The sequence below is a fragment of the Panulirus ornatus genome, chromosome 8, assembly GCF_036320965.1.
Source record: "Panulirus ornatus isolate Po-2019 chromosome 8, ASM3632096v1, whole genome shotgun sequence".
Lineage (NCBI taxonomy): Eukaryota > Metazoa > Arthropoda > Malacostraca > Decapoda > Palinuridae > Panulirus > Panulirus ornatus.
Genome location: NC_092231.1, coordinates 29,610,022 through 29,627,363, shown reverse-complemented (window position 1 = coordinate 29,627,363; position 17,342 = coordinate 29,610,022). Strand labels below are relative to the sequence as shown.

General features: G+C 40.3%; 1 protein-coding gene across 1 annotated transcript in view; it reads right to left on the bottom strand.

Annotated features, from left to right (window-relative positions):
• Positions 1–17,342, bottom strand: part of LOC139749706 (nipped-B-like protein) — a 448,638-nt gene that overhangs the window by 221,395 nt on the left and 209,901 nt on the right. Inside the window, exons 9-10 of the mRNA XM_071663859.1 lie at positions 15,073–15,210; positions 288–569 (exon numbers count right to left, since the gene is read on the bottom strand). Coding sequence (XP_071519960.1) covers positions 288–569; positions 15,073–15,210 — 420 coding nt within the window. The remainder of the gene's footprint in view (positions 1–287; positions 570–15,072; positions 15,211–17,342) is intronic.

Genomic DNA, 17,342 nt, shown 5'->3' with positions numbered 1-17,342 from the left:
GAAGTGCTTGCAATACTGTCATAGTAATGCTGGTTGAAGTTGCAGAGGTGGGAGAAAAACATATCACACGATCCAAACATCTAACTAAATATCATTCTACATTTGTAACTGCTCTTGGGTACATTTAACATAAAACAGAATTGTCGCCTCTCAAAAGACAGAAGCATATGGTTACTTGATTCATTACTCATCTGCTGGAACTTACAATAGCTTAATCACTTACGAATCACTTATTACAAGAAGCTCTATCTCATTACTATTCTTAATAACAACATTAAATATCTCACCCGGCATCTCCACGCTAAGTAAGGCTGGAGTGTAATTGCGTGGTCCACCAACAGCTGGGGACGGATTTTTGCAAATAAATATAGAGTCTTGTGACATGCCAGAATACGCTGTGTTGTTGTTCTTGGCTGTTCTGTTGGATGATTTTCCTGGCCATCTTCTTCAAGTACCAGGATATGCCTCACCAAGCAATCAACTATCTGTTTGCACGCTGTCACAAGGGACTTTGGAGGCTCAGTGTTGATCTTTGTCACATCATCTTTATCTTCCCTTGGTTTAAACATCTGTATGAGAAATAATGCAAAAGAAAAACCTCATTTCATCTTTATAATTCACTGTACTGTAGTTGTCTAGAATGTAAACAAAATGGATTGGCTTTAAGAGAATATATTTGTATGTGGAAAAATCACATATTCAAGCATCACATTACAAGGTGGAATGGTGAAAGTGTATGGCTTAGGAAATTACAAGGGAAAAAATAAAGTGCCTTGTAGAATTATACCAAATTGGCTGATGAATGAAATTTACAAATACTAAAAATGATGTTTAATATGAGTTCTGTGTGAATAACCAAACCAAAATATCCCATTTAACAATGAAAAATCCAGATCTAATTATGTGGTGGATCAACTGCTTGCCAAAGTGCAGTTTCTATGGTAAAGTTTACAAAACTAAGGTTTCCAACAGTAAAAGTTAGAAAATGGCTGAGATACTTAAATCCCGTGGTTTGAATGGAAAAAGTAACACTATATACCCTCTCACCTGTAATGGCAAGAACATTTAATGTAAACCTTAGCTCAACAAAAGTACAACAGCAATGGCATTCCTACTCTTGCATCTGGTAAAGATTTTGTGCATATCTATTTCCCATAAGGGTCCCTGAGAGAGAGAGAGAGAGAGAGAGAGAGAGAGAGAGAGAGAGAGAGAGAGAGAGAGAGAGAGAGAGAGAGAGAGAGAGAGAGAGAGAGAGAGAGAGAGAGAGAGAGAGAGAGAGAGAAAGAGAAAGACAGAGAGAGAGAGAGAGAGAGAGAGAGAGAGAGAGAGAGAGAGAGAGAGGGGGGGGGGGAAACACCCCCCTAAGAATCAATCCCATACGGATCCTAAAACTGGTTAATTCCCAAGATTCTGATTGCAGGATCTCAAGGCACTCCTGATTTCATATTTTTCATTCTAATTTTTGCTTTGTATAATTCTAAGGGAAGCTTCAAAAATCCCCAAGAAAACTAATTGAAACTGTCCACGTAGATATGTTTACATAATGGAACAATATCACACATTTCCCAACTTTCTGACTGTAATAGCATGCATAAATCCATATTTGTAAGTTTAAAAACTCAAGAGTTTGGATGATAAGTTCCTGACTTCAAGTATGGTAATATAATAACCCCTGTAGTAATCAAAACCTGAGGACCTGCATAACTGAAAAAGCCCAGCACCAATAATGTCTTGTGAATATCAAGGTCAATAATCAACCGGCTTTCAAGCCACACCAGATTTCAGGATGTCTAGATAATTTTGGACACTCTGTAGTAGTCTTCAAGGGGCTCTTTACCAAAAGAGCCCACTGTTACAATTACAATGGATGGTTAAACCAAATGAAAGTTAACTAAACATCAAATGAGTGAGTAATTACAGTACTCTACTTCCAGTAACAAGGAAAAGATGGACTCCTTGCCAAAGGTAATACTTTTAATTTCGTGTAACCTATGCAGTTGGAAAACAAAAATACTTAGAAAACCAGATGGATTTGCATGCAGCATTTATGAATCTGGAGAAGGCATATGACATGGTTGATAGAGAAGCTTTGTGGAAGGTTTTAAGAGTATATGGTGTGGGAGAAAATATGCTAGAAGCAGTGAAAAGTTTAACCAAGGATGTAAGGCATGTGTATGAGAAGGAAAAGAGGAAAGTGATTGACTCAGTCTATAGGTGTCATGTATAATGCACTGAAACCACAGCTCCCTTTCCACATCCTGGCCCCATAAAACTCTCCATAGTTTACCCCAGACGCTTCACATGCCCTGGTTCAATCCACTGACAGCATGTTGATCCCGATATACCACATCGTTCCAATTCACTCTATTCCTTGCACACCTTTCACCCTCCTGCATGCTCAGGCCCTGATCCCTCAAAATCTTTTTCACTCAATCCTTCCACTTCTCCTCGTTCCCTCCACCTCTGACACATATATCCTCTTTGTCAATCTTTCCTCACTCATTCTCTCCATGTGAACAAAACATTTCAATACACCTTCTTCTGCTCTCTCAACCACACTCTTTTAATTACCATACATCTCTCTTACCTTTTCATTACATACTCGATCAAACCACCTCACACCACATATTGTCCTCAGACATCTCATTTCCAACACATCCACCCTCCTCTGCACAACCTATCTATAGCCCATGCCTCGCAACCATATAATATTAGTGGAATCACTTTTCCTTCAAACATACCCATTTTTGCTTTCCAAGATAATGTTCTCGACTTCCACACATTTTTCAATGCTCCCAGAATTTTTGCCCCCTTCCCCACCCTGTGACTCACTTCTGCTTCCATGGTTACATCCGCTGCCAAATCCACTCCCAGATATCTAAAACACTTTACTTCCTCCAGTTTTTCTCCATTCAAACTTACCTCCCAAATGACTTGTCCCTCAACCCTACTGTACCTAATAACCTTGCTCTTATTCACATTTACTCTCAGCTTTCTTCTTTCACACACTTTACCAAACTCAGTCACTAGCTTCTGCAGTTTCCCACACGAATCAGCTACCAGTGCTGTATCATCAGCGAACAACAACTGACTCACTTCCCAAGCTCTCCCATCCACAACAGACTTCATACTTGCCCCTCTTTCCAAAACTCTTGCATTCACCTCCCTAACAACCCCATCCATAAACAAATTAAACAACCATGGAGACATCACACACCCCTGCTGCAAACCAGCATTCACTGGAAACCAATCACTTTCCTCTCTTCCTACACATACACATGCCTTACATCCTCAATAAATTTTTTCACTGCTTCTAACAACTTGCCCCCCACACCATATATTCTTAATACCTTCCACAGAGCATCTCTATGCCTTCTCCAGATCCGTAAATGCTACATACAAATCCATTTGCTTTCCTAAGTATTTCTCACATACATTCTTCAAAGTAAACACCTGATCCACACATCTTCTACCACTTCTGAAACCACACTGCTCCTCCCCAATCTGATGCTCTGTACATGCCTTCACCCTCTCATTCAATATCCTCCCATATAATTTACCAGGAATACTCAACAAACTTATACCTCTGTAATTTGAGCACTCACTTTTATCCCCTTTGCCTTTGCACAATGGCACTATGTAAGCACTCCTCTAATCCTCAGGCACCTCACCATGAGTCATACATACATTAGATAACCTTACCAACCAGTCAACAATGCAGTCACCCCCTTTTTTAATAAATTCCACTGCAATACCATCCAAACCCGCTGCCTTGCCAGCTTTCATTTTCCACAAAGCTTTTACTACCTCTTCTCTGTTTACCAAATCATTCTCCCTAACCCTCTCACTTTGCACACCACCGCGACCAAAACACCCTATATCTGCCACTCTATCATCAAACACATTCAACAAACCTTCAAAATACTCACTCCATCTCCTTCTCACATCACAACTACTTGTTATCACCTCCCTATTAGCCCCTTTCACTGAAGGTCCCATTTGTTCCCTTGTCTTATGAACTTTATTTACCTCCTTCCAAAACATCTTTTTATTCTCCCTAAAATATAATGATACTCTCTCACCCCAACTCTCATTTGCCCTCTTTTTCACCTCTTGCACCTTTCTCTTGACCTCCTGCCTCGTTCTTTTCTACATCTCCCAGTCATTTGCACTAATTCCCTGCATAAATCGTCCAAATGCCTCTCTCTTTTCTTTCACTAACCATCATACTTCTTCATCCCACCACTCATTACTCTTTCTAATTTGCCCATCCACGCTTCTCGTGCCACAAGCATCTTATGTGCAAGCCATCACTGCTTCCCTGATTACATCCCATTCCTTCCCAGTTCCCTTACATCCTTAGCTCTCACCTTTTTCCATTCTGCACTCAGTCTCTCCTGGGACTTCCTCACACATGTCTCCTTCCCAAGCTCAATTACTCTCACCATTCTCTCCAACCTCACATTCTCTCTCCTTTTCTGAAAACCTCTACAAATCTTCACCTTCACCTCCACCAGATAATTCTTTCATAATGATTTGGTTGTATTAGTAACTAAGACAGATTCAAAGACGTTATGGGTAGCATAATCAGAAGAGAGTACAAAGTGACTGGATTATTAAGGTCTACAGGGTGATCATATTCACAGCATTGTTTGGCAATAACATTTTTGTGGTCATCCTTGTGTACCAAATGATGGTGCCAAAAGCATCTCTCAGTTACAGTTTTGCTGGTCTGGCCAATGTACATATCTTTACATGCCTCACATTTGATGGTGTAAACACTCCCAAGTGTTGGATGATTTTCCTACATTTAATCAAGGTCATATTGATAATGTTATTGTACTGGAAGGCAACATTAGAAGCACTGTTTTTTAATACCTGTCTGACATTAACTAAGTTGGGAGAATAAAGCAACACTAAAACATTTAGAACTATCACCATTTTTCATATCTTTGTTACTAGATGCATAAAATGCCTTCCTCGGGCTGGGTAGATTATTTGTATCTGGATTGCCATAATGCATTTGATGCTGTACTGTACGGGAGGCTGATTAAGAAGTTGAATCACTAGGCAGGAATTTTTTGGGAAAACTCCTCTAATGGACAGAACATCATCTCAGTGGATGGGAACAAGGAACACATGTCAGGGGAACCTTTTCCATTCTTTCCCTTTTTTATGGTGACCAACATGGTATGGGCAAAACATGCCCCACTCGAGGCCATCTCAAGGGAAAGAAAAAAGTGAAAGGAAAAGAAAGTAGAAACTAATCATGGCTCTGCAAATGCTTGAGGACCTGACTCTTAAAGGAAGAAAGGTTATACTGAAGAAAGAAAGACAAAAAAGAGAGAGAATTCCACAGCTTAGCTGTTTGAGGGAAGAAGGAAGTATTATAAAGGCCAATCTTTAAGTGACTGGACTCCGCACAGGATGCAGCAACCTAATGTGCATCATGGGCCAAAACCTTGGGCGTTTGGACATATGCAGTCAACTTATGAGAACAATGGCCAATATCTACATAATAGAGAGAGCAGCTACAATGGAGCATATGGAAAGAGGACTTAAAAAGAGATGTGATGCCAAGAGAATTAATGAGATGGAAAGCTTCTGATTAACACAGAGGTGGAGGATGAAACACCTAAGATGTGTGAGCAGTATTCCACTCCTGGGTGAACAAAACCCCTGTAGATATGAAATATCTGCTCACTAGAAAAATAATTACAGCACCTATACAACACTCCTAGCTTTTAAGAAGTAGACTTTATATTGCTCATTATAGATTTCCAAGACATAGTGGGGGATATGGTTATGCCAACCATGTTTATATCATTAGAAGGTTGAAATGTGGTATTGTGAAATTTAAGTGGGGGAAACAAACTAGGTAGAAATATAAGGAGGAATTGCATTTAAGCACCATCAAATTTTACAAAGTCACTGTTTCACCATTCTAAAATCCTGCATAGTTCCAAACTGATAGGAACATTAATCAGTAGGAGAAAGAGAATGAGTATCAAAGGGAGGATGGGAGGAAATGCAATTCATAGTATATAAGGAGGAATCATCAGCATAAGAATGCACAAAATTATATGTACAAGAAAGATCATTTATTGAAAGAATAAAGAGAGTGGGTGATAGGATAGAGCCCTTGGGAAGTCGCTCTATGTACTACTTCTGCGATGGAATGGTCATAGAGGAAGCTATGCATTAGAAAACAGAGAGAAGCAACAAAAAGAAAGGAAATGAGTCTAGAAGGCAAAGACAAGCCATATTCCGTCAAATGCTTGAGAAATCTTCAGGGCAATGAAAAAAGTTTCACCAAAATCCCTAAGAAAGGAGGACCAGACATGAGTCATACTTAACACAAGATAACCAGTATACCAGGCTGTGTTAGATCCACACTAGTAATCTGAAAGAAGGGAATGGCATTCTAATTGTTTGAGACAGTGAGAGTTTAGTAGATTTTCAAACACTTTGGAGAGAGCAGAAGTGAGAGTAATGGGGTGCTAGATGGAGGAGTTTGAGCAATCTTCTTTTTTAGGAATGGGCTATACAAAGGAATACTTCCAAGCATAAGGGAAAGTCGGTTTTCAAATGACAAAAACTTGGTGAGCAAGGATTGGTACTAGATCTGAAGTACACCCCCTTAGAACTTAAGGGATGCCATTTGAGCCATATGTCTTGTCCATCCAAAGGGAGAGAGTACCAGGAAGACCCTGCACGAAAAGAAAGCAGATGATGACATAGCCTCAAAGGAAAGAGATGAGGATGAATGATTAAAAGGTGAATAATCTAAAGTTGAGTTAGGAAAAAAAAGAAAAAAAGGGTCCCAAAGAGGATGACTATCATTTGGAGAGTTAAAGCCAAGTTGAAAATAATAATAAGTACCAAAGAGAGTGACTAACATTTGGAGAGTCAGGTCGAAAAAGAGGAAGAAAAGGTGAATGACAGATAATGGAGATGCTTTTATGTATTTTCCTAAAGAACATCATTTACATGAATAATTATAATCAGCCACACAGGATGGTACTACTGTCCTGAATCAGGAGCATTAAAAACCCAGAACCATCTTACAACTTTCTTGATAGGACTGCTGGCTCTGCTTCCTGCCATCTTATCTCTACATGCATCATACACCTACTCACATCTCACTTCTTTCTTTGCACAAGTTATTTTGCCATCTCTTCAAGGCACAATTATTTTTAAATGTAGTCATGATAGAGTCCAATAAACCTATGGCCCCTTGTCCCCATTATCTTGCTGATCCTACTTTCTGTCACAGCAAAATGGAACTTATGGACCAGCCCTGCAATCTTATCCTTACAAGTGCCATAAACAACTCATATCTCGCACTTTGTTTCGCATAAGTTCTTTCTTCACATAAGTTCTCTTGCCATCGATTGTCTGCACAACTGTCTTTAAATGTAATCATGATAGAGTCAAACAAACCTATAGCCCATAGTCCCCAGCATCATGGGGTCCTAAAAATGTCTGGGTTTCTACCCGACTCTACTGCTAATGAGAGGCAAGGTTAAGACAGTAGCAGTATCAGCCCCTTCCACAAATCTTCCCTCTTTAACAGACCTGCCTCTTTTTCTATTCACTACATCAACATCCACAGTCTCTCTAGTATCCTCTCTTCTGTCTTACACCATCATTCGAGAACCCCCAATTATCTTACTTCTCTCCGAGACCCAACTTTCTAATGATGTTCTTGCTAGCCCCTTTCTCATATCCAACAATAACCACACACAACTCCAGTTGAAATGGTGGTGCGCATACTCATTCCAGCACCAACATAACAGTGCCATGTCTCAAGGACCTTGAGTTCCCAAAATTTGATGTCATCTGGTACAAAGTCTTCTTCCTAATTACCACAGTTTCTCACTGTTTCATATACTGCTCTCCTAATTCTACAAATCTTATATCTTTCTTTGACTATCTAAACTCCTACCTTGAGGCCATGACATCTAATCTGCAAGTCAGGATCCTTTACTTACAGGATTTCAATGTTCACCATAGGGAATGCTTGAACTCCTCCCAAATGGACGGTGGGAGCAATTAAGCCCCCATGTTCTCCATTCTCAATGATCTAGAACAAATTATAATCCACCCCACCTATATTCCTATTCACTGTGACCACTCTCCTAATATTCTGAGTCTATTTTTCAACTCTACCCATTTGCCCTATAGCTACACAATCTCACCCCCAACTGGTTCATCTGACCAGACTCTCATAAATGTGTCTACTTTAATGGCATCTCACTCTCGAACCGCCCATTCTAAATGTAAATATCTTATTTATTTATTTATTTTACTTTGTCGCTGTCTCCCGCGTTTGCGAGGTAGCACAAGGAAACAGACGAAAGAAATGGCCCAACCCACCCCCATACACAATGTATATACATACATGTCCACACACGCAAATATACATACCTATACATCTCAATGTACACATATATATACACACACAGCCACATACATATATACCCATGCACACAATTCACACTGTCTGCCTTTATTCATTCCAATCGCCACCTCGCCATACATGGAATACCATCCACCTCCCTCCTCATGTGTGCGAGGTAGCACTAGGAAAAGACAACAAAGGCCCCATTCGTTCACACTCAGCCTCTAGCTGTCATGCAATAATGCCCGAAATCACAGCTCCCTTTCCACATCCAGGCCCCACACAACTTTCCATGGTTTACCTCAGACGCTTCACATGCCCTGATTCAATCCACTGACAGCACGTCAACCCCGGTATACCATATCAATCCAATTTACTCTATTCCTTGCCCTCCTTTCACCCTCCTGCATGTTCAGGCCCCGATCACACAAAATCTTTTTCACTCCATCTTTCCACCTCCAATTTGGTCTCCCACTTCTCCTCGTTCCCTCCACCTCCGACACATATATCCTCTTGGTCAATCTTTCCTCACTCATCCTCTCCATGTGCCCAAACCATTTCAAAACACCCTCTTCTGCTCTCTCAACCACGCTCTTTTTATTTCCACACATCTCTCTTACCCTTACATTACTTACTCGATCAAACCATCTCACACCACACATTGTCCTCAAACATCTCATTTCCAGCACATCCACCCTCCTGCGCACAACTCTATCCATAGCCCACGCCTCGCAACCATACAACATTGTTGGAACCACTATTCCTTCAAACATACCCATTTTTGATTTCCGAGATAATGTTCTCGACTTCCACACATTCTTCAAGGCTCCCAGGATTTTCGCCCCTTCCCCCACCCTATGATTCACTTCCGCTTCCATGGTTCCATCCGCTGCCAGATCCACTCCCAGATATCTAAAACACTTTACTTCCTCCAGTTTTTCTCCATTCAAACTTATCTCCCAATTGACTTGACCCTCAACCCTACTGTACCTAATAACCTTGCTCTTGTTTACGTTTACTCTTAACTTTCTTCTTTCACACACTTTACCAAACTCAGTCACCAGCTTCTGCAGTTTCTCACATGAATCAGCCACCAGCGCTGTATCATCAGCGAACAACAACTGACTCACTTCCCAAGCTCTCTCATCCCCAACAGATTTCATACTTGCCCCTCTTTCCAAAACTCTTGCATTCACCTCCCTAACAACCCCATCCATAAACAAATTAAACAACCATGGAGACATCACACACCCCTGCCGCAAACCTACATTAACTGAGAACCAATCACTTTCCTCTCTTCCTACACGTACACATGCCTTACATCCTCGATAAAAACTTTTCACTGCTTCTAACAACTTGCCTCCCACACCATATATTCTTAATACCTTCCACAGAGCATCTCTATCAACTCTAACATATGCCTTCTCCAGATCCATAAATGCTACATACAAATCCATTTGTTTTTCTAAGTATTTCTCACATACATTCTTCAAAGCAAACACCTGATCCACACATCCTCTACCACTTCTGAAACCACACTGCTCTTCCCCAATCTGATGCTCTGTACATGCCTTCACCCTCTCAATCAATACCCTCCCATATAATTTACCAGGAATACTCAACAAACTTATACCTCTGTAATTTGAGCACTCACTCTTATCCCCTTTGCCTTTGTACAATGGCACTATGCACGCATTCCACCAATCCTCAGGCACCTCACCATGAGTCATTTTTTTTTCTTTTTTATTTTGCTTTGTCGCTGTCTCCCGCGTTTGCGAGGTAGCGCAAGGAAACAGGTGAAAGAAATGGCCCAACCCACCCCCATACACATGTATATACATACGTCCACACACGCAAATATACATACCTACACAGCTTTCTATGGTTTACCCCAGACGCTTCACATGCCCCGATTCAATCCACTGACAGCACGTCAACCCCGGTATACCACATCGCTCCAATTCACTCTATTCCTTGCCCTCCTTTCACCCTCCTGCATGTTCAGGCCCCGATCACACAAAATCTTTTTCACTCCATCTTTCCACCTCCAATTTGGTCTCCCACTTCTCCTCGTTCCCTCCACCTCCGACACATATATCCTCTTGGTCAATCTTTCCTCACTCATTCTCTCCATGTGCCCAAACCATTTCAAAACACCCTCTTCTGCTCTCTCAACCACGCTCTTTTTATTTCCACACATCTCTCTTACCCTTACATTACTTACTCGATCAAACCACCTCACACCACACATTGTCCTCAAACATCTCATTTCCAGCACATCCATCCTCCTGCGCACAACTCTATCCATAGCCCACGCCTCGCAACCATACAACATTGTTGGAACCACTATTCCTTCAAACAAACCCATTTTTGCTTTCCGAGATAATGTTCTCGACTTCCACACATTCTTTAAGGCTCCCAGAATTTTCGCCCCCTCCCCCACCCTATGATCCACTTCCGCTTCCATGGTTCCATCCACTGTCAGATCCACTCCCAGATATCTAAAACACTTCACTTCCTCCAGTTTTTCTCCATTCAAACTCATCTCCTAATTGACTTGACCCTCAACCCTACTGTACCTAATAACCTTGCTCTTATTCACATTTACTCTTAACTTTCTTCTTTCACACACTTTACCAAACTCAGTCACCAGCTTCTGCAGTTTCTCACATGAATCAGCCACCAGCGCTGTATCATCAGCGAACAACAACTGACTCACTTCCCAAGCTCTCTCATCCCCAACAGACTTCATACTTGCCCCTCTTTCCAAAACTCTTGCATTCACCTCCCTAACAACCCCATCCATAAACAAATTAAACAACCATGGAGACATCACACACCCCTGCCGCAAACCTACATTCACTGAGAACCAATCACTTTCCTCTCTTCCTACACGTACACATGCCTTACATCCTCGATAAAAACTTTTCACTGCTTCTAACAACTTGCCTCCCACACCATATATTCTTAATACCTTCCACAGAGCATCTCTATCAACTCTATCATATGCCTTCTCCAGATCCATAAATGCTACATACAAATCCATTTGCTTTTCTAAGTATTTCTCACATACATTCTTCAAAGCAAACACCTGATCCACACATCCTCTACCACTTCTGAAACCACACTGCTCTTCCCCAATCTGAGTCATACATACATTAAATAACCTTACCAACCAGTCAACAATACAGTCACCCCCTTTTTTTATAAATTCCACTGCAATACCATCCAAACCTGCTCCCTTGCCGGCTTTCATCTTCCGCAAAGCTTTTACTACCTCTTCTCTGTTTATCAAATCATTTTCCCTAACCCTCTCACTTTGCACACCACCTTGACCAAAACACCCTAAATCTGCCACTTTATCATCAAACACATTCAACAAACCTTCAAAATACTCACTCCATCTCCTTCTCACATCACCACTACTTGTTATCACCTCCCCATTTGCGCCTTTCACTGAAGTTCCTATTTGCTCCCTTGTCTTACGCACTTTATTTATCTCCTTCCAGAATATCTTTTTATTCTCCCTAAAATCTAATGATACTCTCTCACCCCAACTCTCATTTGCCCTCTTTTTCACCTTTTGCACCTTTCTCTTGACCTCCTGTCTCTTTCTTTTATACATCTCACACTCAATTGCATTTTTCCCTGCAAAAATCGTCCAAATGCCTCTCTCTTCTCTTTCACTAATAATCTTACTTCTTCATCCCACCACTCACTACCCTTTCTAATCAACCCACCTCCCACTCTTCTCATGCCACAAGCATCTTTTGCGCAATCCATCACTGATTCCCTAAATACATCCCATTCCTCCCCCACTCCCCTTACTTCCATTGTTCTCACCTTTTTCCATTCTGTACTCAGTCTCTCCTGGTACTTCCTCACACAAGTCTCCTTCCCAAGCTCACTTACTCTCACCACCCTCTTCACCCCAACATTCACTCTTCTTTTCTGAAAACCCATACAAATCTTCACCTTAGCCTCCACAAGATAATGATCAGACATCCCTCCAGTTGCACCTCTCAGTACATAACATCCAAAAGTCTCTCTTTCGCGCGCCTGTCAATTAACACGTAATCCAATAACGCTCTCTGGCCATCTCTCCTACTTACATACGTACACTTATGTATATCTCGCTTTTTAAACCAGGTATTAAATCTAAACAAAGCTGACAGGAATAATTCATAAAAATCCTTTTCTGATTTTCCTTAAGTAAATCACTGTCTCGGACGTGGTGATGCTTGTCTCCACCTAAACACAGCAGACACTACTGATGTGTGAATGGAAGCAGTTACCACCCCTTCCTCCAAGATGACCACTTCCAGTCTATGGTTCAATCATTTCTGTTCTAAGGCAAGTCAGGCAAGAGATCAGGCACATCAGGCTTGGGAGAAACCCTCCTTCCTCTGACTCCCATTCAGCATTTATGACAGCCCATAATCACCGAAGTACCTCATTCAGGAGGCAAAGCATTTCTTTCTTCAAAGGAAGTGCTTTAACCTCTCCTCTTCATCCACTGATAGGTGTGTCTGTTCTTTGGCTAAAGGAATCATTAACAACTTGATTGCTCTACCTTTCTTTCATTTTTCCATTCTGATGGGATTATAGCTGTGTCTCCAATAGAGAAAGCAACTCTCTATGGTACTTGTTCCTCCTCTAACTCTTCCTTGGAAGACTAACACTCCTTCAGCCCCTGTTGCTCCTTTTACTAATCCTATGCCCCTCCCATAACCTCTTTTCAAATTGTCAGAAAAGCACTCCTCTATCTGGACACAAACAAAGCTTATAGGCCTGATGGCATTCATTCCCACATACTGAAAGAATGTGCCACCTTTACTTGCATTTAAGCTTGCTCGTCCCTTCTGTTTCTGTTCAAAAACCAGAACTTTTCCTTCTTCTTAGAAGCATATGCTAGTACATCCCATCCCTAACAAGGGTGACTGTTCTAACCTCTTCAACTACTGCCGTTGCTATGACATCTACTATCTCCTAGGTCTGTAAATCCCTCCTAAACTCCCATATCCTTAGAGATCTTGAATCTTGCCATCTTTTCTCCTATCTTGCTAAAGTCTGGTCATGATCCCTAAAAGATTTGGGAGAATCCTATGTTGCCCTTGATATATCCAAAGCTTCTGACAGTGTGACACCGAGGTCTTATCTCTAAACTCCCCTCTTTTAGTTCCTCACTTTCCTTCCTCACTTTGCTACCTCATATCTACCTTCCTCTCTGAATGATCTTTCCCTAAGGTTGGTTTTGGATCAGCCTCTCCCCATTTCTCCATCAATAGCAGTATTCCTCAAGGTTCTGTCCTACCTCCTACACTTTTTCTCATTTTTATCAATGATTAACATTCTTGAAAAAAAAAAAAAAAAAAATGCACTCAGATGCTGACAACTGCATTCCTCCATATCTGCTTCTTCTGCTTTCACTCAATCTCATTATCATCTTAATACAACATCCTCAAAAGACTCAAACTTGGATTGGATATCTCAGAGGGGTACACTATATCTGGTTAAGTTTAATGCCTCCAAGACCCAATTTCTACCCATCTTGCAACTGAAAATTCTCCACAACTTTCCTCTCTCATTTGACAGTTCTGTAATTCCACCTCTTGACTCATGAACATACTTGGTATTACTATAACATCCATACTATCTTGAAAACCCCACATTATGGAAATAGTTAAGTCTGCCCTAAGAAACTGGAAGTCCTGTTTAGACACTGAAATATCTTTTCTGAACAGTTGTTCCATTTACACAAAGAACTGATCTGTTCTTGTATAAGGACTGATCTGTTCTTGTAGTGAGTACTGCTCTCACATCTGGGGTGGTTCAAACTTAACAGAGCCGAGTCGAAAGCAGTCCAACTTATCAACTCTTCCAAGATAATATCAAACCTTGATACACTTGTCCAATGCCACAATGTTGGTTCACTGTCCCTCTTCGATAGGCACTCCTTTTGTTTATGCTCCTAAGAACAGGGTGCTTGTATTCCCCCACCACTAACTAGACTATGTAATAATCGGCAAGTTGCCGAACCACATGATTACTGTGTAGCCATTGGCAACTCAAGGGTAGCAGTTTTGATAACTGTTTCTTTCCTTACACCTCGAAGCCATAGAACTCTCTATCATCCATGTCTTTCCCAATAACTATGACCTGGCACTTATCAAAAGACAGATTTTTAATTTCTTCCAGAATTTGTTTATACTTTTCACTGTCTCTCCTTTTCCCTTTCATTAACCTCAATGTATTTCAATTATAAGACCTAACCTCATTGTACACTTTTGCCCATGACTGGAAGAAAACTAACCAAATAAGCAATAATATTAATAATCTTCATACCACAAATATACAAAAAATTTGCTTATTCTATAAATAAATGAATGTTCAATACTTGGTGCTTTATTTGGAAAAATTGTAAGTATATGGATGTCATGTTATATTTTTTTCAAGCTATGGCAGAATGCTAATGACACCCATGAAAAATAAGGTGGGGTCAAACATTAGTTGGGAATTCAAGAGAAGGTGGGAACCATTACCTTATCAAATGAGAATATCAACAGTGAGCCTGCACATCATTAACTGATGATTACAAAGGGTTTAGTGTTGAATGTTCGGTTCATACTGAGCAAAAAATAAATGCAATTTGTTAATTCAAAACTTACACTTTGTAAAAGCTGTTCAAACCAGTCAAGGCCAGTATCCCTGCATGCTACAACCACCTCTGTGATATTGTTGACTTTTCTCAGCAGAGACTCTTCATCCAGGTGTGGCCTTTCTCTCACTGGTGTAAACCACATATTCTGGATGAAGTCAAAAATAAAAAGGAAATATTTCAGTTGTACTTAGGGATGATAAATACATACATTTAAAGAAAACATACACCGCACAAACAAAAAGACACACACTGACCTAAGACATCAACAAATGGTCTATGTTCAGCAGTGGTGGTGGAAAGACTTAAAATTGTGAGCAAGTGGGGAAATAGATAGTGCTGAGCCCCTTGCGTTACTGTTCCTTTTGAAGTTATACAGAAGAGATGGGCTCAGTAAATGAATATGGTTGGAAGGATTCTGAATGGTAAGAGGATTCCCTGGGATGTCAACAAGCAGGATGCTACCATATTATTTTCATTCCTCACAGCAAATCTTAACACAAATAATACTGGATATCCCTAATACCAACACATCTATTCCTTGGTCTCTGCTGTTTTGACTTCACAAAAACTTTTGTATGCCTAGCTAATATCAGCAGTGTTTTTCTATTATTTGTGAATCTGGACCAGCTTTTCACTTTTCCACTTTACCAATCTACTTTAGTCTGCACACATATATTTTACTCTGCAACCTACCACAGTGTTTACTTGCATTCTGAGTTCTTTTTCGTATACATACCTACTAAGAGAAATGTACTGCTGTTTTAAATGCATATGTAACACGGGCTGAGCATCCCTAATCCAAAAATCTGAATCCGAAATGCTGCAAAATCCAAAACGTTTTGAGTGGTGACATGATGTTACAAGTGGAAAATTCCACACCTGATCTATCTTGCCCATGCTGGGCTCTGATGTTCTGTTGACACCAGTTTGTTACAAACCATCGTCATGGCCAGGCCTACATGCATTACTCGTTTTTTTTTTTTTTTTTTTTGCTTATTCTCTGCTCTGTGGTACATATTGTTGAAAATATCAAAAAGGCCTGCAGATACATCTGCAGTGAAATAGCTGAAATGGTTCTGAATCAAGGTGATCATGATTATACAAACGATGAAGAAGACTTTGTCAACACTGCAGAAAATGTGCCTATAGATGACATGGTGAAAATGTGTGACAGACTTACTGAAGGACTAGAGCAGCATGGATTCATAACAAAACAAAATATCATATCAGTTTATAATCTGAGAGAGATTTCCAAGATAAAAACTATGTTTATGAGTCAGATGACTCTAGAGGATACATTTAATATAGCCATCCAGCAGAATCCCTCCTCTTCCCTAGAGGACCCACTTCCTGACCCCTCATCGTCTTCTGATGTTCCATATCACGAATATGTCAACAGTGATAGGGGAGAAAGAATACTTCCCATGTATTCCCTGCGTGTCGTAGAAGGCGACTAAAAGGGGAGGGAGCGGGGGGCTGGAAATCCTCCCCTCTCGTTTTTTTTTGATTTTCCAAAAGAAGGAACAGAGAACGAGGCCAGGTGAGGATATTCCCTCAGAGGCCCAGTCCTCTGTTCTTAACGCTACCTTGCTAACGCGGGAAATGGCGAATAGTATGAAAGAAAAAGAAAGAAAGTCAACAGTGATGTACCCTCCCCATCTAATTTCTCAGGCCACATGTAGTTCCAGTATTTGTTGCTGCACTAATCTTCTTCTGTAAGTAAAGATCAATTTTTTTCCCTTCTTTTTTTTTTGAAGTGCAAAACATTATTTTCAAGCAAAATTTGAATTTCATCTCCACCTAAATTGCCATGTTTGAGAGCAACATGACCAGCAACATCACTGTGTTGAAATTATTCTCACACTTAGTTTTTATTACTTTTACAGCTTACCGCAATTATTGTAAATTAATGCTTATTTGTTTTTATATCTCATGTAAAACTTAAAAATAAAATACTGTGCACTGTAACCTTTTAATCAAAACAAAGTATCATAGGTGGAAACTGAAAACCTGCAGTTATTTGTTTTTGTTACTGTTTAACAACTAGTACAGGTATTCTGCTGATGCTACTGTGTTGCTTAGTTACCTTAAACAGATTATTTTTTCATTGCATTAATGGTATTTCATATTCTTTTTTACTATCAAGTACTTACATATGAATAGCTGTAAGAAAATGATTGCTTATCAGTTGCATATAAATCCAGAGTCAGGAATGAAGATAATGCTAAACAACCACAAATTTTCCACATGGGTGGCTGAGGTTGTGACACCTTAGCT